The sequence below is a fragment of the Raphanus sativus genome, unplaced genomic scaffold (assembly GCF_000801105.2).
Source record: "Raphanus sativus cultivar WK10039 unplaced genomic scaffold, ASM80110v3 Scaffold0587, whole genome shotgun sequence".
NCBI classification, from domain to species: Eukaryota; Viridiplantae; Streptophyta; class Magnoliopsida; order Brassicales; family Brassicaceae; genus Raphanus; species Raphanus sativus.
The window spans coordinates 3,024-26,336 of record NW_026615905.1 but is presented as its reverse complement, the minus strand read 5'-3'; the positions used below and the strand labels follow the sequence as shown (position 1 = coordinate 26,336).

Genomic DNA, 23,313 nt, shown 5'->3' with positions numbered 1-23,313 from the left:
GAGTGCATATAAGAGATAAACACACTATATTACGAAAAAAGGTTTTCTTTTGGAAATAGGTGGGATATTATACAAGATTATAGTGGAACGTTTGGTAGCAAACTTTATGTCTTGGGGTAGCTTAGTAATAAACTTTTTTGGAGTTTTCATGTATCTTATATATGTCTTCAAATTGATTCTCTCTTGAACTAAATTATCATTATTTAGTCAGTTTGAATTTAGATTTCGATCCAGATAGTTAATATAGTGTGAATTATAAATGATTGATCCATCTTTTAACATTAGTTGGAAGATATTCTAAAGGATTAGATAGTATAATACACTTCTATAATATAACATTAAATATATAATACCACTGTTTTCTCCTCTGATTTTCCTTTTTGTATTTTGGTTTTATATGGTTTTGTGTACAGAGATACTAGCAAAGCAAAATGATGGTGTTGAGGTCTCGTGAGCGACAAGTTTGGTTAGAACCCTACTCTTTTCAAATGAGGCCAATGCACATATAATGCATGCATACATGTAATGGACGAAAGATGAAGGAAAATTGATTCATGGAATGGTGTAATAATGGATTCAATCTAAGATCAAGAATCGTGTGATAATAAGAATTAAACAATTTATTAAAAGTCACTTACAATCATTTTGTCTTAACTTTTCCCTTTTGGTTTATAAGGTGTGGCGTATACTTTTTACATATTTTCTGATAAACATATAATCGACGATCAGCATTAAAAATGAAAGTCAAATATAAGAGGACCTGTTTATAGTTACTCGCCTTACTATCCTTTTTGATCTAAGCTTTTGCAATGTTATCTTCTATTGATATAAGCGTACTTTTGTAATTACAAAATATGAAAATACTATAGGATAACACATAATATTATTTTTACAACATGGAAAATCAGTTTAGTCAAGAAAACACGGAATATCAACAAATCATTAAATGTTTAAATATGAATGGCAAATCTATTTACATGTGGCTGATTCAACCGACTAAATCTACTGCTTCAGTTTTGTCGGATCTAAAATCTGAGCATAACATTTTGTGTGTGTAACATGCAACATTTGAGATTATTCATTAGAATCGATGTATATGCTCTGTACAACAATTTAAAACCAATAATAGGTCTTGGGAAATGGCAAAGGTAAAGAATCTAAAGAAAGAAAACAAGACATGATTAACATACATAAGCTAAATTTACGGGGTAAAGACAAGAAAACAATACCACAGAAAGATTAGATTAACAGCTGGTGGGGTTTGTAGAACTTATAAAATTGATTATGATTCCTACTAAAATAGATAACTAATTTTCTTAGGTAACACTCACAGTTATAATTCTTAATAAAAAAATTTCTCTCTCTAAAAGTTGCTCTGTTCCATCATTAGAAAACCACCGATTGCTCTGTTCCATCACTAGAAAACCACCGATTGCTTGCAATTCCGGCCGACGGGTTGGTTCTTTTCGCCACCGTCGGTCCGGCTCTTCTGTGTTATTTTCTTTCCTGTATGTGGTTATCGGCACGGAAGGGTCACTCGGATCCCTTTCTATTTCGTTTTCTTCGGCGCCGGGAGGAAGAGGCGTTTCCTGGTCTCTCCTCGTCGATTCTTTTTAGCTTCCGGCATCGCATCTCTCCCTTGATGGATGGCCGGCACTTTGATTCTGGGGCTGCGCCGTATCTCTGTCGGTGGTGGTCGCCGGCTACCGAACCATTGGAAGTGCTCACGCTGTGCGGTGTTTCGTCTCGTGTGTGGTGGCCTAGTTTGGAGGAGATCTCGGTGAGACAGATGAATGCTCTCTGAAACTCAGGCGTATGGGTGGAAGCTATCGGATTCCCTATATCTCCAATACTGTTGTTGGAGGTGAGTTCCGGTGTTTGTTGTAAGTTTCCCGGTTGATTCCGGTGGTAAAGTGACTTGTTTGATCCAGCGACGACGTTTCAATCGGTGACGGTGGTGGTGATACCTGTCTCCGGTGAAGTTTTCGGTTTGCAGTCCCAGGCGGCGGTTTCAAGTCATGTCTCAGTGGATGATGCGTTCTTGCTACGTGGTCGAAGAAATCGGTGGAGATTGGGTTTTTCCACTGTTTTTTTTGGGCTTGAAATTTAGGTGGTCTACTGGACTTGCTCTGGATGGTTTGTGTATTTGGGGTCTGGTTTAAAGGACATCTTGTATTTGGATTTTGTTTTTTTGGCTTTAAGCCTTAATAATATTATCATAAGATGGCAGAAAAAAAAAGATAACTAATTTTCAAACTTACTGAGAATTCAATGTCAAAAACTGATGGAGTAAGCATCGACTATCGAGGTCATCTATAAAATTCTTTGTCTGCATCTAGCAAGCAAGCATACAATAATTTAAATAAAATGGTCCCAAGTTTATTATGTAATCATGTAACTCTGTTTTCTATTCTTTTCTGTTACCAATGTATCTTTTCTTTTTGTCGTCGTTACTCGTTACCAATGAATCTAGTCATTTTAAAGTGATGCTCCAGATAACATATATTCAAGTTTTTTGTATTTTTAACATATAATATATAGACAAGACCTATTATATATTAAAGAATTTGACGTGAGAGAATTGACATGAAATATCTTAAAAAGGAACAATTGTAGTATTATTGAAGATTTAGACACGTGAAAGCACATTTCTTTTTTTTTTGTCAACGTTAAAAGATAAAACCAGATACATCATACATACGAATGTAATATCACGTATGCATGAATGTATGAATTTTGACTATTTTGCATAACCTTGTATTTTAATTTATCTTGCAATCCGCGTTACGAGATTTTTGGAACCAGTCACATGTTATTTTCTTATTATTATCCGAGAGATTAAATCTAATACTAGGAATGATTAATGTAATTATGCTAATCTAAAATGTCCAATAATGTCTACCATGGAAAATTTTTAGTCTTCTTGAAAAAAAAGGAAAAAGTGTAGGAATAACACTGAATTCGACAAATGTCACAAATCAATGAGAGATGCCACTACTTTTTTTTGTCGACATGAGAGATGCTACTACTAAGCTTAGCTACTAAATTTGCATATTGTTTTTCTTAAATGACTAAACTACCCCAGCATAATTACAACTATCAACAAATTCCAGATACCCTTCACTCTTCTATCGTGCTCAGCTCCGCCGCGTAGCATTCCCTCCTCCGGCGACTACTAGTACTACCACCACCGTCAGCGTCAGCGTTTCTCTCCTTCCTCCTTCCGAAGCCTGAACCAACGGTATCATCACAGGAGGCAACTCTAACGCGATATTTATCACCAGGGACAATAGGATCTACACGTCTCCGGCGACAGCCTCCTCCACCACCACCACTTCTCATGAGCGCAGAGTTAGCTTTAGCGGCCAATGCAGCCATCTCCTCCGCTTGAAGTGGCTGACGAAGATAACGAAGAGGAAGAGCGAAGTATATCTGACCTAGCTGAAGCTCTTCGTCCGCGCTAATGGCAGAAAGAGCCTCATCGAACTCCATGTCGTCCGAGTTACAGATAAAACACATGGGGTTCTTCTGCAAAACGTATCCGACCTTCACGGGTTTCGTGAACTCCATCATCCTCCCGTCTAGCAAGATCAGTTTCGCCGTGGCCACTTGAGTCGACTCAGTCGAAGTGCATATACCCATTATGTATTTCTTTTGGTGAACTCGTTGAGCTGACTCGTAAGTCGTAACTCGTTTGCCGGTGAAAGGAGTGGGAATAATAATGTGGTAAGAGAAAGAGAAGTGCTGTGTTATAAATAGAGAAAATTTTTGATGCCACGTGGGATTTTGTCGTCTTGTAGACCAATAGAAGTGTGATGACAGGCTGTATAAGTGGTGGGGAGGATGACAGCTTTGTCTTGTTTAGATAATTTACCACTTTATTATTATTTTTACGTATAATTACCATGTCAGTGACTGCACTTAATTATTATGAAATAGATTCAGTTACTTTTGAAGCTTTAAATAGAACTGTTTTCGCGCGTTCATACATGTAACATTTTTTCTTTTAACAGTGTGTAGAGTACCATCTAGTATATGTGATGTCTATAAGAAAATGAATATGATTGTAATATATGGTTTTATTAGTGTATTATGAAGAAGAACACGCTTATTTTGTGAATATTATGTGTATCGTGGATAGGTAAACTATCAGTTTACTACATTGATACAAATGCGTGTGGGGTAGATTGGTGGGTTAACTTACTAAGATGAAAGATCTAAAATTAAATATCCGACATAAAAACAATAGGGTCCATTTTTATTGATGCCCTTTATGACTAGGTTACAATTTTAAATATATATTTATATATTATTTACCATTTTTGCATCTGAATAATTATGAACTTTTTTGTGAAAAATAATTATGAACTTTCTTGTCACTTTTAAATCTGTGATTTTGATTGGGGAATAAGCTGTCGGATCCTTTAAATTCATCAAGATATATATAACATGTGTTGTTTTCCCTATAATTTTTGTCGTGTGTTTTTATATGTTTCTAAAACAAAGTAGTTAATGAAGCATTAGTTTGATAATAAGAATATAACAAAGTTGTCATGACTTAAGCTAAATAGAGTACGCACTTTTCTTTTTCGACCATGGGTTTACATATTCCTCGTAAATAGACTTGTTTGCAGTTTTGGTTTACCAAGTTGCGTAATAAGGACTACTACTATTTTACCTTTCTAAATTGTACATAGAGGCATTTACCCAATCAAAAATGAAGGTGGGAGAGAAAAACAACAATTTTATGTAAAGACAATAGCTAGATAGAATATATAATTTTCAAGTAGCTCTTTAAAAACTATTTGATTGCGAATGTAAGAAAAACATGATTTGATTTTGTTGATCGATGTATATACACTTCCGAGAGCATATTCAGTATGCGAGTTAGGTGATCTCAAGTTGTATAGACTCTGAGCATTGTTTTGGGAAATTAAATAGTAATATTTGATCACCACCATCTTAAGTTCTCGGGTTTTGTCAGTATCCCTCGGAATCTACAATCCAGTAAAACTTGTAAGATAATGATTGGATTTTATCCTTACACAACTATAAGCTGATTGTATAACAATTCGATCATAATTACAATCACTACGCAATTAACTAGTCTTGATTTACTGAAATTCATGAGTTATTTTTTGCTTTATAATGTTACATTCTCTATATACATGTATGTTTCATACCACCAAATGAAAATAATCGACCGCTGAATGTCCAGGAAACATAAAGGAGGGAGTGTTAAAAAAGCAAGAGGAGAAGTGTCCAGTGGCCTGATTACTTATAGCCACGTTTCGTCTTTCCATTCATGAGATGCCGCGTAAACTCGGTACGTCCCTCGTTGCCTGTTGACGTCGCTCGTTATTGTTCATGCTTTCTGATAGTAAGAGCTTCTTAAATACAACAAAGTCAAAATGAATAGAAATCGGTGTATATGGTTCAGAATTATGCATCATTCAAATTTTATTTGGTTGTTTATTGGATCTGGATGAGGCGTCGGTCAATAGGTGGTTAATTGTCAACTATCACAGCGATGCCAGCCAGAAATGAAGTGTTTAGCTAATACCACTATCGTTTTCACGTTCTTTTGGGTCAAACGACCACTCTAAATTTTGTAGTAATAAAAAACCGATTTGACTATGTCCTAATAATGGATCGTTACAGGCTGAAACTAATCATCTAAACTCTCTCAGTTGATATAAAATATGGACACTAAGCTCAATATATATGCTTTTTATATTCTAATATGTATAGTATCATTTATCTTGCTTGTTCGAAAATGGCCTTGCTACAGTATATTATCACATTTGAAGAAATCTAAAATATCAATCATTTTCAAACATTGTATACGTAAAAGTCAGATGAAAAGATGGAGCTGGACTGTCGAAGCAATGCTTGTTAGTCAAAATACACTCTTAATCTGTGTTTAAATATTTTTGTACACAATAATGTCTATGTTCTTTGTTATAAGATACTTATGTCTTAATTACGTGTGTTTGTTTTTATTTATTACTTTTTCTGTACATAATCTAAAATATATATGCGTTTGTGAAATTTAATACTCCCTCCGTTTCATATTATTTGTCGTTCTAAGTCTTTGCACACAGATTAAGAAAACATTTAATTTTATATATTTTCAAAATAAAAATACTATTACCAATACACATCAACCAATATAAAAATAGAATAGAGAATATTTTCAATAAATTTTGCAGTGAAAACCGAAAACGACACTTATTTTAAAACAAAAATTTTGCTCTAAAACGACATATAATTTGAAACGGAGGGAGTAATGATTTATTATTTGAAAGGTTTCTATGTAGAGGAAAAAGAGAACGTCACATGCTCGATGCTTTTGTATGAAGCTTCATGGATGCTCCTCTCGCGGTCTCACCCCACAAAATGAGAAGATCGAATCAATTATCACCTCTTTGACCAACAAAAGACTGCTTTCTTGGACTTCCAAAAACTTTTTTCTTACTCCCTCTGTACCAATTTAAGTGATGTTTAAGCATTTTTATTTTGTTCCATAATAAGTGATATTTTCACATTTCTAAACAAAATTTAATGTCAATTGAAATTTGCAACCAATTACAAAATACTAGATGTTTTTCTTATTGGTTAGACTGATTTTATTTAATGCAATTTTATGTAACCAAGACAAATTACATAGAAATTTACATTTTCTTAATCTTTGTGTAAAAACCTTAAACATCACTTAAAATGGTACAGAGGGAGTATAATGTTATTTTACATCAGTATACCAATAACCAAACCGCCAAATTACACATATCTCAATAAAGAAACATATTCTATTTGATTATTTACAATCCTTATAGGTGTTACCAGTCAGGTTTGAATTGGGATGGTTAGTCTTTTGTTTCCCACCATATAACAGTTCAAACATTTTCAGTTGAAAAGAGTTTTATTCCGTTTTCAAAGTTATGTGAAATTGTAAGCTACGGCACGATATTGTTTAGGATTCCATTTGTTCTGTTTTTAGTTATGATTGTTTTCTCTCTCTCTTTTGGTGTGGGTCGAAGAGGTGAAAGCTCCCGTTTAACATGTGCATCAATACTCTTTTGGTTGTGTTCTTATAGATTACTACTGATTTGTACTCATATCAGAATAACTAATCATAAGGAATTAGGTAAAAAGGAACCAGCATTGATCATGGCACGTCCCTGCATGTGTTTATATGTCGACTTGCATAATTTACTTAACCATTCAAAAAAAAATCGATTGGAGTTTCATATTATCTGAAGTACTTGAAATATCCATATGATCAAATTTTAATTATTTTCTAAAGCTAGAAGATATGTTTCATACGATATGGAATATATTGATTTTGGGGTCTTGTTTTGATAATATTATTGTTCATACAATAGTGGGACTCCCTTTCCTCCAATAATTTCTTGTTTTGTGTCTAAGATACATTGAAAAAAGCTCATACTCTTCATTGCGATGAAACTTCCCACCTTATAATTTTCATAGAAATTTAGAATCAAAGTTTCATCATCATGCAAGGTTGTCTTGGGACCCTCTATCTTTTAGTTAGTTTTGAGCGCTTTAGATTTAATAGGTCATATATAGGAAGCCGTTTTACAAAAAAAAAAAGATTTAATAGGTCATAGAAGTATCAACTATTATTTTTTTTGTCTTGATTTTTCTGAACATTCTATATATGCATATCTATAATTTTGATATGTAAAATTTTGAAACAAAATAATAATTGTTCATTTTTAAACTTTTTAATTGCTGTGTTATTAAAAAGTGCCATTTTAAAACAACCTTTCATTTTGGTTGAGTAAAGGGGCTCCTCTCCTTTGGTTTATCACTTACAAAAATATTTGAGATATTACATATACATGTTCATAACTTAGCTTTCTCACTCCTAAAAAGATTGATTTAAGATAATGTTAATTTTTTAACGAACTTTTGTATATTTGTAGATTTGAGATAATGTTAATTTTTAAAAAATTGATGTAGATAATGTTAATTTTTTTTAAAAAAAATTGTTTATGTGTAGATTTGAGTATCTAAGAAAACCTATAGGAATTTACGTACGGATCACATGAATCCTTATGTGCATGTACTTGAACAAGCAGGTGACTTTGATTAACCAAATACGAACATTTTAATATAAAAATGGTTCTCCTCTATAAGCAAATAAAGTTGCACTATTAGTATTCTAATTAATTGGATTCATTTGTATGTATGCTAATATAAAATAAATGTTTAAAATTTCAGATTCAGATATTTGCAAACCTGATGCAATTTGAGACTTTGAGTCATTTAAGATTTAGGATATAGTCCAGGTCTATATGCCTCCTCTCGTCTATTGTGTACGAGAATGAGAAATATGTATTTTCTCAACATGATGATCAGGGTAATCTACTAATATGATGGTTTCATAGTTTAATCTTATTAATTTTATGTTGTTGATCGAAAATGATTATTGAGTTTTACTTTAAAATCGGAATGTGATTTTTTTTGGTAACTGATAACTATATGTACCAAATTTCAGCAAACAAAAAAAGCTATATGTAAAACAATTTGGTTATAAAGATTTTGACCTAGCTAATGGTTCACAGTTGAGCTTGAATGTTTGACACAACTTGATTGGTAAGAATCTGATTACTTCACTATTAGTTGGCAATACTAAGCAAATTATAAGCCTATGTTTTGTCATTATAAAAGGTTACTTTCCTGGTTTTTAATTGTTATGTTCTATGTCACTATTAGTTTTCTTCGATAGTTTGGTGCAGAATATAGTGTAGAAAGTTTCGTGTAGACGCATGTGCAATGCGCAACAAACCTTACCAACTATGTACTATATAACAAGGTCAAAACTAGAAAAAAAAACAATGTGTCCAAACTGTTACATTTAAAATGCCACAAACATTTTCTATGAATGTAGTGTGTTCTCCCATATGACATTTGCTATTTAATTGAACAAATACAGATTGTAGGTTTTTAAAAAAGAAGGTTTAAAAAAAAAGGTTTTAAAAATATAGTAAATAAAGTCTCCAAAACTAGACCTATGTTTTTTGCTGAATAAATAGTAATAAATTTAATCTAATTGGGTTATATTAAATATGTGAGCGTGATCAAATATTTTAGAACCTAAAGATAAGTGGATCCAAAGTACAACTATAAAATTGGTGCGAGTTTAGGATATCTAGAATACGATGGAATCCTATATAATGTATGCACTGAGAAACAATTCGAATATTATTCTTTTTCCTACCAAGCTACAATTTTATCACGTTTCCCTGAACTATAAAAGAGAAATAACTATAAACTGGTGAAACAAACTCTGACTAATGAGAAAATAGAGAAGGAAGAAGACGAAAGTTAAAGAAAGTGGAAGCAAATGAAAGAAACGAAGACAAGAGAGCCATTGTCGCCGATAACTTGTACCGATCACAATGCTTCTCTCCAGCGCCGATCAAAATTACGGTCACACTCGCCGTTGAGCATGCACCTCCCAGTGACAAAAACGACAAAACCTGAATAAACACAAAGATCATTATTTTTTTTACTACATTGGAGTACTTAACTTACACTATACTACTTTTGTGTGATTATGTTAATTGGTTATTATAAAATGTAAAGAAAAACGACATTAAAGTTCCTTTGAAGAGCGATCAAAATTTAGAGTCCACCACAATCCAACAACGACAAAATAGATGTACAAGTTGATGTAATCTAGTGATTAAAGCAAAGCAAGTGATCGACATTCCACTGTAATTGCGATGTACTAGATGTTCATATGATGCTGTGATTAGTTGGATCAACTTTATCTAGCTTTGGTATGACTCGTTTTACATGGACCAGTTTAAAATAAATATGATAATTTCAACAATGTATACTAATAATGCTTCATTACTTTGAGACTGCACCACAAAGTCCCATTACCAAAAAAATAAGTAGAGTCTAAGTTAAACAAGAAACAAAACGAAAACAACAGTTTTTGCATAACAATGTTAAGGATTATTGACCTGAAATTTTAGAACATTGGATCTATTTTTTTTACAGTGGATACCATTATTCGATAACTAAAGCTTATCCTTTCAATGGCTAATGTTATTTGGATATCCATCTTTCTCATATGGTCCACTATATAGACATTATAGTGGAAGAAGTTATTGCAGAAAAGCAAATTTAAAGTTGTGGAATGTGTTGCAATTTCAATGGTTCTTGCATTGTATTTTGATAGCAACCAATCAAAAATATAATCTTATATACACGACTTGTCTATTACTAGCCACAATTGATTTATTTGGTAATACCTTTTTCAAAATATTTGGTTCATTTTAAAACGCATTTCTAATCAAATGAACCAATTGTATTAATCTCCTTCAGATGAATGTAGCTTAGGTTACATACACACATAGAATTATAGATAACTTACAAAGTCTCCAGAGACGATGACAGATAAAACTGTTGCCTGCAGAGGAAGTCTCTGAACGATGATGGAATAAGCTTCAATCAGGGCTAACGTAACGCTCCATGGTGTCACTAAACCCATCACTGTAACTAAATAACTGCTTCACAACAGTCATAAGTATCTTCAAAACATGTTTTTACAGTTTAAAATGAAATGTTTTCAACTCTTTTTTTTTACCAGAAGGCAGTGTAAGCGTAGAAATCGTCGTCATCGTTGAAGCACATGAAAAGAAGCGAAGCAGAAGAAAACAGAACCTGTCCAAGACGTAGACCAACGCTTGAGCTGGTTCCAACCACTTCCATGTCATTCTTACATGCTTCGTTCTTCCATTTATGGGTTTTCTATAAGAGTGGAACTTTGATAGATGACAAAAGTAAGAAACAGAGGAAAGGTCCTCTGTTTTTTCTCAGACAGGAGGTAAGTAGAAGTGACAACAATGGGTCATAAAGGCATTAATGGTTTGCTTAATTATGGATTTGTTCTTATTTTTCTTAACCAAAAATCATCCTCTTTGCTGTTACAAGCAATAATCCAGATCTAGAAATATGATATCTTAATCACTAATAATTAGTCTTTTAGTCACAATAATTAGCTTGTGATTAAAACCAAAAGTGAAAACAGCTAAACCACAAAATGATGGCATTCCACATGTACTAATGATCTGGAATCAATAATCTTTTGGAGACACGTAACATTTACTGGCACAAAGAGAACATATAGATTGATTAACAATAATAGTAAGCAAAAATAGAAAAAAGGATTTAAACGATTAAAAGTAGGCATGGGCGTTCGGGTACCCATTCGGGTTTCGGTTCAGTCTATTCGGGTTTCGGGTTTTTGGAGTCAAAGATTTCAGCCCCATTCGGATATTTCTAAATTTTGGTTCGGGTTCGGTTCGGATCTTTACGGTTTTCGGTTCGGGTTCGGATAACCCATTTAAAATGTTTTTAAATTTTCAAAATTCATTATATACTTTAAATTTTCAAAATCTATAAGAAAGATAATATATTACATATAAATTTTCATAACATATATGTCAAAATACTTTAATTTAACATATAAATTGATTTTATTTGAATATTTGGATAAAGAATCAATATATATTTAACTATTTTGGTGTTTTCAGTATACTTTAGCTATTTTAAACATTTACTTTTGACTATTTGCATATATTTTCCGAGTATTTTGGAAAACTTAAAGGTATCTTATATATTTTTAATATTTTTAATATACATTATATATAAAAATAATGTATATATTTAAGTATATAAATTTATTTCGGATACACTCGGGTACCCAAAATATTTCGGTTCGGATCGGGTTCGGTTTCGGTTCTTTAAATACCGAAATTTTGAACCCGTTCAGATATTTAATCAATTTCGGTTCGGATTCGGTACTACTTTTTCGGATCGGATTCGGTTCGGTTTTTCGGGTTCGGATTTTTTGCCCAGCACTAATTAAAAGCATCAAATCGTACTCATATAGTTTGAAGGATTCACGAGGTACAAAACGTTTTTCTCTGTTTCTTCTGTTAGAAAAAAACTTTTAAACCTTCACGAAGAGTTACCATCTGCTGCTTTGTCTGAAGACTCAGGAGCTAGTTTCTTCGATGGACTAGATTCTGCATTCATCAAAACTCGCTTCACTCCTCTTCCAACAACACCCAGATGAGTAACACCTGATGATGCTCCTCCTCCTCCTCCTGCACCAGTATGAGTGGTTGAGACAGTAGGCGACTCTAAGTCTTTCCCGGTGTTCCCAGTCCCCATCCGAGAAGAGCTCATCTCACCAGCAGCAGTAGCAACAGCTTTGTCACTAGCACTTGCCTTTGCTGATGCCATGCCCATCAGCTCAGCAAGAAGTTGATTTGGGTTCTCTGCTTGGTGCTTCAAATCTTCAAGCTGCAACAAACAAAAGTTGACATGAGTATGTGTTTTTGGAGTTCTTTTTTTTTTTAAATGTCAAACGATGGTTAAGCACACTTGCCTTCTTTTCTAGCTCCTCTGCGAGACCAGATAAGGTTCTGATCTCAGCTTCTTTCTCTGAAGCAGACTTATCATCAATGCAGGGAACATCGGATGATTGTTGGATTCCTTGGTCTATCTCAGAGACAGCCGAGGACGTTGCTGTTCCAGATGGACACTTGACCTCATTAGTGAGCCTCTCCATCCGAGATTTGCAGATTAATATAGCCTTCTGACAATATGGTATTGCTTCCTTAGTCTGACATCCGGTCTCTAGACATGCAAATGCGGAAGTTTCTGAAATGTTCAAGTTAAGTTCATATAAACAATCAACAGAATGCACAGAAGAAAAAAAGAGAGAGATATCAAAGGATACAGCTCGGTTATGTGTCGACTGTCAGGTTCAACCAATCGCTCTAAGATGGACAGAGCTTTCTTGTAGTCACTCAAGGAAGACTCAATGTCCTCTGCATTGTTAAATAAACACAAACAAAAAATCAACCTATCACTGATGAGAAAACGGGACGTTACTGAGGTGAAATGAGAAAGAAAAGTAACCTCTCTCGAGGGAGATTTCAGCAAGGGCAGAGAGAATATCAACTTTCTCCATTGTATCAGTTGAGTGTTTGTCAGTAATAGCCCTCGCGATGTCGAGCATTTTCCATGCCATATCCAAATCAGACTCATCATCAGCATCAGCGTCAGATATGTCATCGTCTTCACCATCCTCCCCTTCCTCTTTACCATCACAGCCTACATAAGAAAAAGAGAAAAACCTAAATAAGACGAGACTGTTCAATCCGTAATCTTTAAGTGAATGGAGGCACAACGACAGTCAAACATTATAAATTCTATAAAGGTGACAAGTCTCAAAATTTAAGTACCTTCTTGCCCACCACTTGAGCTCCCTTGTCGGTCACTAGACACAACAGATGCAGCGACAGACTCGCCGTTTGCAATATTCTTAGTAATAGACTCTTGCTGAGCTTCTTCACCACCATCTTTCTTAGGCATGTTACCAAGGGGATCAGCTTCAGCCTGAGCCTTCTCCAGAAGAGCAGATCCATATTTGTAATACGCGTTAACGCACTCAAACGCAAGTTCACCATAGTGTTCAACCCTACCAAGCAGCAACATAGATCTGAAGTTAACCCCTTACACATCACTTTTGACAATAGACAAACACTTTGGACTGTGAATGAAAATCAAAACCTGATCTCAAGGGCACGGCTGAAACAGTCCACAGCTTCAGCAAAGTCACAGTCTTTCAAAAAGACGGAGCCTTTCTGAGTCAGCTCATCTGCCAACTCAATCGTCTTCTCACGCTCCTCCTCCTCAGTTACAGCACTCTCCTCCGCCGCGTTGTTGTTGTTGGTGGATTCAATGCCTGCAGATTCAACAGTGGCTTCGATCGAGGCATGATTAGGATCTAGGTTCTGCGCGACCTCCGTCACAGGCTCGTCACAGGCTGAGGCTTTTTCTTCAACCATGATTCAAGCTTGAGAATTGGGGTTTCTGGGTGAGGTTCCAAATCAACTAGAAATGTACCTAAACCCTTTCTTTTTCTTTTTTTTCCCCTTTGGCGGACTTAGCAAAAATGAAACAAAAAACGTCGTCGTTTTGTGTTTCTAACGCGCTGGTTATTTTGAGAAAAATTGAAATTTTTCCCAAATCAAAGAAAAATCCATTATTTTTTACCAATATATACAAAAGTGCTTGGACTTTCTAGAATGTGCAATCTTAAAATGCAAATTTTTACCACTAAAACTATTTTTTTTTCTAAAAATTGCTTATATATATATATATATATAATATATATATATATATATATATTGATTTTTTTCATCATAATTCTATCCAGTTAGAAACATTATTAACAATTTTTAAGATTTTGAAATTTCTAAAAATATTGATCTAGCAAGGCTATTTTTTGACAAGACACTCTTTTATGCATTTTAATAAGATCTGCATATTGTTTTGTACTATTTTGATATTGTGATGTTTTATGTGTTTTAACGGAAATCGCAGAGTCGGTTTTTCATTTAATCTTAGAGTGGATTCAATTATTCATTCGGTCCATTATACCTGAAACTCATGTAAGTATAAAGAGTGAGACTGTAATTTAAGAAAAACCGAGAGATCTAAACTAAAAATATTTGTTATTTATATCTCCACTAAACTAATAATTTATTTAACCAATGGTTAATTTACATTAATAATAACATGTCTTCTTCTTCATTCATCGCAATATAGATTAAAATGTGTGGTTGCTAATAGCTTAAACAGAAACAAAAGTCATTTTTAATGATGATCTATTTCTATATTCTGATAATTATCATCGATTTGTAAAGTTAGAAACCTCATGTGTGTTCGTCATATCCATCTTTGATGATCATCCCTTTCCGTATTCTGATAATCATCGTTGACTTGTAAAGTTAAAACCTTTAATGACAATGGTAGCTCGCTTAGTGTTTTCATTAAGCCTTACATCTACTTACGGTATCAATCGAAATTATCAAATTGTTAATCTACGAAGAACATAATTATTTCTGATATGGCAATGTTTTATGCATTTTAATGAGAACTGTATGTCGTTTTGTACTATTTTTGATATCGTGATGTTTTTATGTATCTTAATAGGAACTTGAGATCTTCTGTCATTTAATTCTAGAATTGATTCAGTTATGCATCCGTTCCATTGTACCCAAAGCCCATATAAGTATTAAAAGTGAGACTGTAGTCTGTAGCTTAAGAAAAACTGAGGGATTTAAATTTAAAATATTTTGTTACTTATATTTACAATAAATTAATAATTTATTTAAACAATGGTTAGTTACATTAATTATAATGTGTCATCTTTTTTCACTCATTGAAATCTATAATATTAAAATAGAATATCTACTAGTAGTTTAGTATTCTTCAATTAATTTTCAAATTATTTACAATGGTATATCATTGCATTTAAATTTAATATAACTATATGTTTTATTTAAAATAGACAACTGAATATTTCTTATATTTATAGTAACTAATCTTTCCATATTTTTGTTGTAAATGATAATAATTCTAATTTATATGCAATCTATATTTTTCATTTAATTTAAACATTTAGTAGTCTAAACATTGGTGGTTATACTATAAAGTTTGATCTGATACATTTTTAAATTAAATGTAATGCTTTCTAAATTGATGTTACATAAATTTCTTAAATATATACGCTTACAAAACCAACATTTCTCATAAAGCTTAACTAAAAATTTCTAATTATCTTTAAATTAATATTTAAGAACGTAAAATAAAATAGATTTTTTCTAGACAAACTTATCATTAATAAGTAGATAACTAGATTTTGACCCGCACACTCGTGCGGGTATATATTTTTATAAAATATGTTGTTTTCATGTTAATATTATAGTTGGACAAAAAATCTAAATCCAAAAAATCGAACTGATCCAGATCTAAAAAGAAATATCAAACCCGAACAGAAATTGATTAAATATAAAATTTTGGTATTTAGAGAGCTGAAACCGAATCTGATCCAAACCGAAATATTTCAGATACCTGAATGTATTTAAAATAGATTTATATACTTATATATATTATTATTTTAGATTTGATGTATATAAAAACATTCAGAATACATACAGTACTTATAAGTTGGTTTAAATAATTGAATATATATATAAATAGTCAAATGTAAATATCTAAAAAATTTAAAGTATACTCAAATCATCAAAAATACAAAATAATTATCTATTATCTATCCAAATATTTAAATCAAATCAATTTATATGTTAAGCTCATGTATTCTGATATATGTTATTCAAATTTATATGTAATATATTATTTTGAGTATATAATGAATTTTAAAAATAATTTAAATGAGTTATCCGAACCCGAACAAACCCGTAAAGATCTGAATCGAATCCGAACTAAAATTTAAAAATATTCGAATGAGACTGAAATCTTTGACCCCGGAATACTGAAACCCAAACAGACCCAAACAAAACCCGAATAGGTACCCGAACGCCCACCTCTAATTCACAATCTACTTTAAAACACAGCAAACATATAATTAATAGTATTTTATATGTACTATCATATAAATAATCACATATATTATTTTTTAATTTAATGTGAAATAAAAAAATCATAATTTAAGTTGGTATATGAAATTTGACTTTGTATTGTATTTTTCTTATACATATTGAAAACATTTTTAATAATGGTTATTGGACCGGTTGGGCCAGTCCGACCATTGATCCAACTATAGTTTCGAATCAATGTCCGGTCCGATTTTCAAAACATTGATAAATATATTATGTTGAGTTAAATATATTATTATTGAAATATTATGATATTTTGGGACAAATTTAAAATCAGTTAAATAGGTGATCAACTTACAAATTTAATATCTTGTTTATTAGATAGATATGGGGAGATTGTAACTTTAAAATATTTAATAGTTGATATTATTTCTTTTATATACTTTAAATTGATAAGGCTTTTTAAAAATTATAAAGAATAATCTATATTATTAAAAGAGAAGTACACATATAAAATGCCCCTTAGTTTTCAGTGTTATTTACACTTCCATGCCACTGATATTAAATAATACTTCCTATCTTAATGCTGTCTTTTCACTTTAATTAATGTGTTTTCCTAAATTAAATTTGAATTAAATACACAATTAAATAATATTTCCTATTTTAATGCTTTGTCTTTTCCACTTACATTAATGTGTTCTAAAATTAAATTTGAATTAAATACACTTCATTAACTTCTCAATTAAAATAATGTCGAATTCAAAAAAATACATTTTTATTGGACAAACAATTCATGAAAATTATAATATCAACTCTTCATTGAAAAAATATGAACGAAAAGAATATTATCAAATTTGAACCGAAACTAGATACTATCCAAACGGATTTACCATTTTGGTATCTAGAGAACCATAACCAAACCTTATCTGAACGAAATATTTCAGATATTCGAATGTATTTAAATTATATTTATATACTACAATATGTTAGCTATTTTTCGAGTTAATATCCAAGATATAAGTTATTTTAAGTTGTTTAAAATATTTGAAATATAAAAAATAGTCGAAAGTAAACATCTAAAGTAGATAAACAATAATCAAAACACCAAAATACTTAAAATATATATTTATTCTTCATCCAAATATTCAAGCTAAACCTATTTAAATTTTTAATTTAGGTACTTTGGCTTACATTACTCAAATAATTTAAAGATATATAAATTTAAAAAAATTAAAAATAATTTAAACGGGTTATCAAACCCGCAAAAATCCGAATAAAACCGGAACCAAAGTTTATAAATACCTGAATAGAGCTAGAATCTTTAAATTCAAAATCTCAAACCTGAATATATTTTAACCGAATTCGAGTAGATATGCAAATATCCACCCCTGACTTAATCAATATAAAACGATCAAATATTACAAATATACTATTTAGTATAAATAAATAAAAATTGAAAATTGATACCCGTGCGGTCGCACGGGTCAAGATCTAGTGATTAGTTAAAAGTGATTCACGTATAGCATTATTCAAAGTGCTTCTTTTTTTTGTTGAAAAATCATTTCTTGTATCAGTTAGAGAATATTTAGGTAAGTAGATAATTAATGATAATTTTAAATGAATTTATTACTAAAGGAAATGGCACAAGTTGGTAAATACTAAAAACAATTAAGGGTTATTTTCTATTTGTACTTCACTTTTAATAGGATATAGATTTTTACAATTTCTGTTTTTCAGTTTATTTCATCGAATATAAAAAATATTTATTAAATAACAAACCTATCAATAATTTTATCAACAAAAATAATCAATCGAGTAGACTCAAATGTGTGGTTGGTAATACAGACCATCTTTGATGATCATCCACTTCACGTCTGTATTCTATAATCATCAAACCTTTAGTGATGATGGCAGCTCCCTTAGTGTTTTCGTTGAGAATTTTATCTACTCCTCATCATGGGATCAATCGAAATTTTCAACCTTTTCTCCTAACCCAAACAGGAGCTCCTCCTAGATATCGTGCTCTTCGTTGCCAAGCAAACTCTGAATCTTCCGAACCCAAGGTGAAAAAGTTTCGATTTTTTTTGTTAATTATGGGTCGATGGTGAATTTAGCTAAAAGTAAATCTTCTTTCCGTGATTCAGGAGAAATTGGTGGTAGATAATGGCTCTACTAGTGAAATTTCACCTGCGTCGAAAGTAGCGGAACCATCACCTTCTTCTTCTTCTTCTTCTGCGTTTCCTGAGTCTCCAAACAGTGATATTAACAGAAGAGTCGCTGTTGGTTCTGTTGTTGCCGCTTTGGCCTTGTTTCTATCGACAAGGCTTGATTTTGGGATCTCCTTGAAGGATTTAACTGCTTCAGCCTTGCCTTACGAGGAGGTTGGACTCCTCATCTTGGTTTAGATTTAGCTTTATACGAAATATGCTTTAATGATTTCTTTTGTGTGTTAGGCTTTGTCGAATGGGAAGCCGACAGTGGTTGAGTTCTATGCTGATTGGTGTGAGGTTTGTCGAGAACTTGCCCCTGATGTTTACAAAATCGAGCAGCAATACAAGTAAATCCCCTCTTTTATATGGGTGTTAATGCTTTGAAGAAGATTCTAGTTGCAGAAGCGAACCATTAAGGCAAACCATGTGTTGTTTTTACTTTCAGGGACAAAGTGAACTTTGTGATGCTAAATGTGGACAACACGAAATGGGAGCAAGAGCTGGATGAGTTTGGTGTTGAAGGTATTCCTCATTTCGCTTTCCTCGATCGACAGGGGAACGAGGAAGGTAATGTGGTGGGGAGGCTCCCGAGGCAGTATCTAGTTGAGAATGTCAATGCCCTTGCAGCCGGAAAGCAATCAATTCCTCATGCTCGAGCCGTGGGACAGTACAGCAGCGCCGAAGCACGCAAGGTTCATCAGGTTACTGACCCCTTAAGCCATGGATAGAAAGAGAAAGAGACATCACAACTCTATAGTGCACAAAAGATAGACAGTAAGGGGAACAACTGAAAATTAGCAATGTTTCATATTTGTAACTAAATGTTCGGTTTCGTTTTATTACATGACTTATAAAAACTCTAATCTGAATCCGAAGAAAATGAGGACTCAGCTCAGATACCATATTTGACAGAGTCTCCCTCATTTCCTGAAGCTCTTCACTTCCAAATCCCCACTTCTCTACTACATATGATCCCAAGGCTCCCCTTTGGATCCCAAGTTTCTCCAGATTCCCCAATCTAGTTTCCAATAACGGCAAAATCGCACTCGAGGATCTCCATCTTATAGCTACTGGTATGGAGTGAACATCCAGTGAGCCTCTGTACAGAGAATCTGACCCCGGACTGCTCAAGATCTCGCCTCTCCTCTTCAATGATCAGGATCCTTTTCAATTAAAATAATGACCTCTTGTATTCTACCAAATATTACGCATGATTAAAACTTAGATTCATTCAACACAATGTTCATATTTTAATAAGGTAAATATTGTTTGCACAAAAATTAATTATTGTCTTGTTTGAAAATATTGTAGTATAATATTGTTTTTATATCTATTTTTTAATAGAGACATATATTTAATTTAAAATCCTACCAAAATCCAACATAATGTTTATATTTTAATGAAAGATGAAATTTCGATGTCAAACAAAAAAAAGTTAAGAAAATTCAAAGAAAATGATGTCGACGATAAAGTATCTCTATCTACCTATACATGTACAAGGCGCAAGAAGCTGTTCCACTCCAACCAAACATGCAAATCTCGTGGATTTTAAACAAACACCATCCTAATAATTCATATCCGTGAATCAATTTTTCTATCTCAATAAAGAAAATCTCAAATCGTTATCTTGTTGTCAATTTTAAGACCCAAACAAATCTTATCTTTAAACTACGATTTTGTTTTTTGAACAATAAAAGATTCTTTTTTTTTGAAAGCTGGTTAACAATAAAAGATTCTTTCTTCCTTTTCCATAATAATCATTCTCTTATTCGGTAGATTCAAGAAATCCATGTCTTTGCACAGACAAGGTTGCAGTGTTTCACCTTCTTGTAATAATCATTCTCTGATTGTAGTGTTTTTACCTTTTGAAGGTAAAAAAAAAAGTAAACAGAACGATAAGTTTTACCGAGACAGCAAAAACAACAAAAGAAATTTTAAATTCAGACATAAGAAGAACAAAATCTTTGATTTATCAGTTTCACTTTCTTATGAAGTAACAAAAAAACTAAAACACAAGCCTGAGGAGTTTGATCTCTCTCTCTTTCTCTCTATCTATATTCCCTCTCTCATGTTATACATCTACCAAAACTCCCGAGCAAAACTTTAAAGTTTTTGAGCATATGACAACATATAATGGTAACTTTTATCTATGCATGTCTTCAAAGCTCAAGATCCAACGCTGGTCTATTTTTATTTGACACACTTTTCCAGCTGCTACGTCCATCAGATTTCACTTCATCCTCTGAGCTATGACCATTATTACTGAACAAACAACCTCTATCAACAACAAGCGGGCTCTGTGGTGAATCCGACCTCGTCAAACTTATTAAGCTCTGTGTTTCCCTATCTAACAAAACAGGCTGATCCGAGGATGGCAGAGTCTTTGCTGGATGCAGCGGATGCTTACGGATATGCATTCTATATTTCTGCAATAGAATATCATTTTCACAAACTGTCAAAATCATTCATCCACAAATCAAAGTTCTAAGTTTGTAAACAAAAAGAAAATATGAGAGCTTTTTATACTTGTAAATGGCTCTTGACTTCATCATTGGTTAAACCATCAACTCTCATCATTTCTCTAATCTGCTTTGGTGTTGCCACTGGTCTCAACATCAACAACATAAACAAACATAATCTCAGTATAACCAATCAAATTTATAGTAAAACAAAGTTGGCTTTTTTTATAGGTTTAAGGACTAACCTTGTGGCCCTCCAAGGCTGTGAAGAGCATCAACGAATTTACGGTGAAGTTCCTGTGACCATCTCCTTCTCTGATCTTTCTTCGGAACGTGATGGCTCTGTATAATAGGTTTGCTGAATTGAGGATGATTCTGCTCAATTCTCCTATAATCCATCAGTATTTCTGATGTTGGAGTCCTGAGAGACAGAGGAGCCGGAGGAGGCGGTGGTGGAGGGTTATATGGTGGTGGAAATGCTCCTCCCTGATTATTACATGTCTGAATAGGCTTCTGAGTCACACACCCATCCTCTTCTTCATTTGTCTGTTCACAAAATGATCAAAAGGTTAAAATCACAAAACAGAACATCAAAAGGTTTGATTTTTTTTTTTCATCTTACCGATTGCAATTGAGAGTTAGGATTGGAGATCCATAACTGGGCAGAGCTCATCCAGTTCTTCTTATTATTGTCACTTTCCAATCTTACCCTTTCACCCACATCTAATTTACAATTTGATGCCATCATCATCACTGATGAAGCCTCTTCCTTTAACCTCTCAATCGCTACACAAACGAGAAACCATTTCGTAATCAAATAACACAAATCGAACAAAATCGAGAATCTAGAGAGAGACAAAGGTACCTTCGTTCAATAGGAGCATGCATAGAGGTAGCTCCCGTTTAAAAACATCGATCTTTCTCCTCTCTTCCTCTAATTTTCCGACATAATCATCGATTTCAGACAGTTTCGAGTCGTGGTCTTTGATCCTCGACACTTGGTCGAGAAATTGAGACAAGGGTTTTGCTAAGGAGTACATCGACAGATTCAAATTAAGACCCATCTTATCTGTATCTGTCTGAACCATCGAATAAGAACAAAAGAAACAATAAAGATATCAAAAGACAGCTACGAGAGACGTTTATTTATAAAGAAGGTATTGGGGGAAGAAGATGAAGGACGCGGTGAGTCGAAGCCGCTGTAATTAAGTGGAATCTCGAGGGCGTTTACGTAAAATTTGGTTTAATTTAGATTATCTTTAAATATGGAACAAAGAATCTTTTTGTGATGGCCCGTACACACGCGGCGAATCGTTACACTCACTTATTCTATATTTATTCTCCTCTCTTATTTTATTTTTGATTTGTTTCCTTTTTTTCTTTAATTTGTAAGAATACACAATATCCATATTTGGGAAACTTGTTATTGTTTTGGTATTAGTAGTTGCCATTCAATCAAGATTCTCATACTCTTTATCCTGTATTTAATGTTTTTAGATTATAAAAATAAATGTTGTATTGTGAAAGAATGAATAGTTCTGTACTATTTTGTGCACGAGCAATGGTTGAGGTTGTTCCACTGAATACATATGTTTTCTAAATTAATATATATCTCACTTACTTTACTGTATATCTTTATAAATGTTGAAAATTGAACCTTTTTAACAAAATGTGGATTCTTATAATTTTTTTTTAAAAAAATTGAGTCAGAGATATGAAATTTTATAATATATAAAATTGTTATTATTAGTTTTTTTTTTTGAGAACTGGCTAAACTTATTTGAGTTAAAATGGTAATAAATTATTTGTACATATCTTGAAGGTGTGAAATCTTCTTTTTTTGTTGTTTTCCTTGTAGAACAAGGAGTTTCATATACTAAATCTGCTATGTTTTTATATATAGATCATCCCTTTTATTAGGTGTGTATCTATTCATTAATGTTTTGGTGTTTGAATTAGCAAAAAATGGAAAAGATATAGCAAAATTGGATCTGACCCAAAGAAAGACAATTGGAGAGTTGATATACATGATGTTAAAAATATGGAAAGTTGATATACATCTTCTGCGTCTATGTTTGAATTTACGTCGTCTAAATATTTAAAAATATAAACATGACTTTTGAGTTTTGACTGTTCAAATTATCTCAGCATGGCGTTATACTTAACTCGATTTAGTAGAATATA

At 32.7% G+C, this 23,313-nt stretch overlaps 4 protein-coding genes and 1 pseudogene across 5 annotated transcripts; 1 reads left to right on the top strand and 4 right to left on the bottom strand.

Annotated features, from left to right (window-relative positions):
- Nucleotides 1-2,897: 2,897 nt before the first annotated feature.
- On the bottom strand, nt 2,898-3,725 carry LOC130502508 (uncharacterized). Its single transcript, XM_056997309.1, has one exon. The coding sequence runs from the start codon at nt 3,640-3,642 to the stop codon at nt 3,121-3,123; it is 522 nt and encodes a 173-aa protein (XP_056853289.1). The 5' UTR covers nt 3,643-3,725; the 3' UTR covers nt 2,898-3,120.
- Nucleotides 3,726-9,177: 5,452 nt separating this feature from the next.
- Nucleotides 9,178-10,761, bottom strand: LOC130502507 (CASP-like protein 5C1). Of its 2 annotated transcripts, none has more exons than XM_056997307.1 (3): nt 10,628-10,761; nt 10,415-10,550; nt 9,178-9,509 (listed from the first exon to the last, which is right to left on the bottom strand). In XM_056997307.1, exons 1-3 carry the CDS (start codon nt 10,750-10,752, stop codon nt 9,321-9,323), a joined length of 450 nt encoding a protein of 149 aa, XP_056853287.1. In that variant the 5' UTR covers nt 10,753-10,761; the 3' UTR covers nt 9,178-9,320. The 2 variants fall into 2 exon arrangements, with proteins under 2 accessions (XP_056853287.1, XP_056853288.1); XM_056997308.1 differs by having other exon boundaries at nt 10,415-10,547; nt 10,628-10,757.
- A 1,146-nt stretch (nt 10,762-11,907) lies between these two features.
- On the bottom strand, nt 11,908-13,957 carry LOC130502506 (uncharacterized; annotated as a pseudogene).
- A 4,300-nt stretch (nt 13,958-18,257) lies between these two features.
- On the top strand, nt 18,258-19,602 carry LOC108827645 (thioredoxin-like protein HCF164, chloroplastic). Its single transcript, XM_018601086.2, has 4 exons — nt 18,258-18,523; nt 18,605-18,841; nt 18,914-19,017; nt 19,116-19,602. Exons 1-4 carry the CDS (start codon nt 18,365-18,367, stop codon nt 19,396-19,398), a joined length of 783 nt encoding a protein of 260 aa, XP_018456588.1. The 5' UTR covers nt 18,258-18,364; the 3' UTR covers nt 19,399-19,602.
- A 986-nt stretch (nt 19,603-20,588) lies between these two features.
- LOC108824532 (transcription factor HHO5) lies at nt 20,589-22,302 on the bottom strand. The gene is made up of 5 exons (XM_018597968.2): nt 21,995-22,302; nt 21,752-21,915; nt 21,375-21,675; nt 21,197-21,273; nt 20,589-21,096 (listed from the first exon to the last, which is right to left on the bottom strand). Exons 1-5 carry the CDS (start codon nt 22,215-22,217, stop codon nt 20,830-20,832), a joined length of 1,032 nt encoding a protein of 343 aa, XP_018453470.1. The 5' UTR covers nt 22,218-22,302; the 3' UTR covers nt 20,589-20,829.
- Between the last annotated feature and the right edge of the window lie 1,011 nt (nt 22,303-23,313).

Bases quoted from the DNA above. Each gene is read 5' to 3' on its own strand.
- LOC130502507 (XM_056997307.1), bottom strand. From the start codon at position 10,752: ATGGAAGTGGTTGGAACCAGCTCAAGCGTTGGTCTACGTCTTGGACAG. The intron at 10,551-10,627 runs GTAAAAAAAAAG...ACTGTTGTGAAG, and splicing joins TACGCTTACACTGCCTTCTG to CAGTTATTTAGTTACAGTGA. The intron at 9,510-10,414 runs GTAAGTTATCTA...GTGTTTATTCAG, and splicing joins TCATCGTCTCTGGAGACTTT to GTTTTGTCGTTTTTGTCACT.
- LOC130502508 (XM_056997309.1), bottom strand. From the start codon at position 3,642: ATGGGTATATGCACTTCGACTGAGTCGACTCAAGTGGCCACGGCGAAA.
- LOC108824532 (XM_018597968.2), bottom strand. From the start codon at position 22,217: ATGGTTCAGACAGATACAGATAAGATGGGTCTTAATTTGAATCTGTCG. The intron at 21,916-21,994 runs GTACCTTTGTCT...TCGTTTGTGTAG, and splicing joins CATGCTCCTATTGAACGAAG to CGATTGAGAGGTTAAAGGAA. The intron at 21,274-21,374 runs GTTAGTCCTTAA...TGTTGAGACCAG, and splicing joins CAGCCTTGGAGGGCCACAAG to TGGCAACACCAAAGCAGATT.
- LOC108827645 (XM_018601086.2), top strand. From the start codon at position 18,365: ATGATGGCAGCTCCCTTAGTGTTTTCGTTGAGAATTTTATCTACTCCT. The intron at 18,524-18,604 runs GTGAAAAAGTTT...TCCGTGATTCAG, and splicing joins CTGAATCTTCCGAACCCAAG to GAGAAATTGGTGGTAGATAA. The intron at 18,842-18,913 runs GTTGGACTCCTC...TTTGTGTGTTAG, and splicing joins CAGCCTTGCCTTACGAGGAG to GCTTTGTCGAATGGGAAGCC.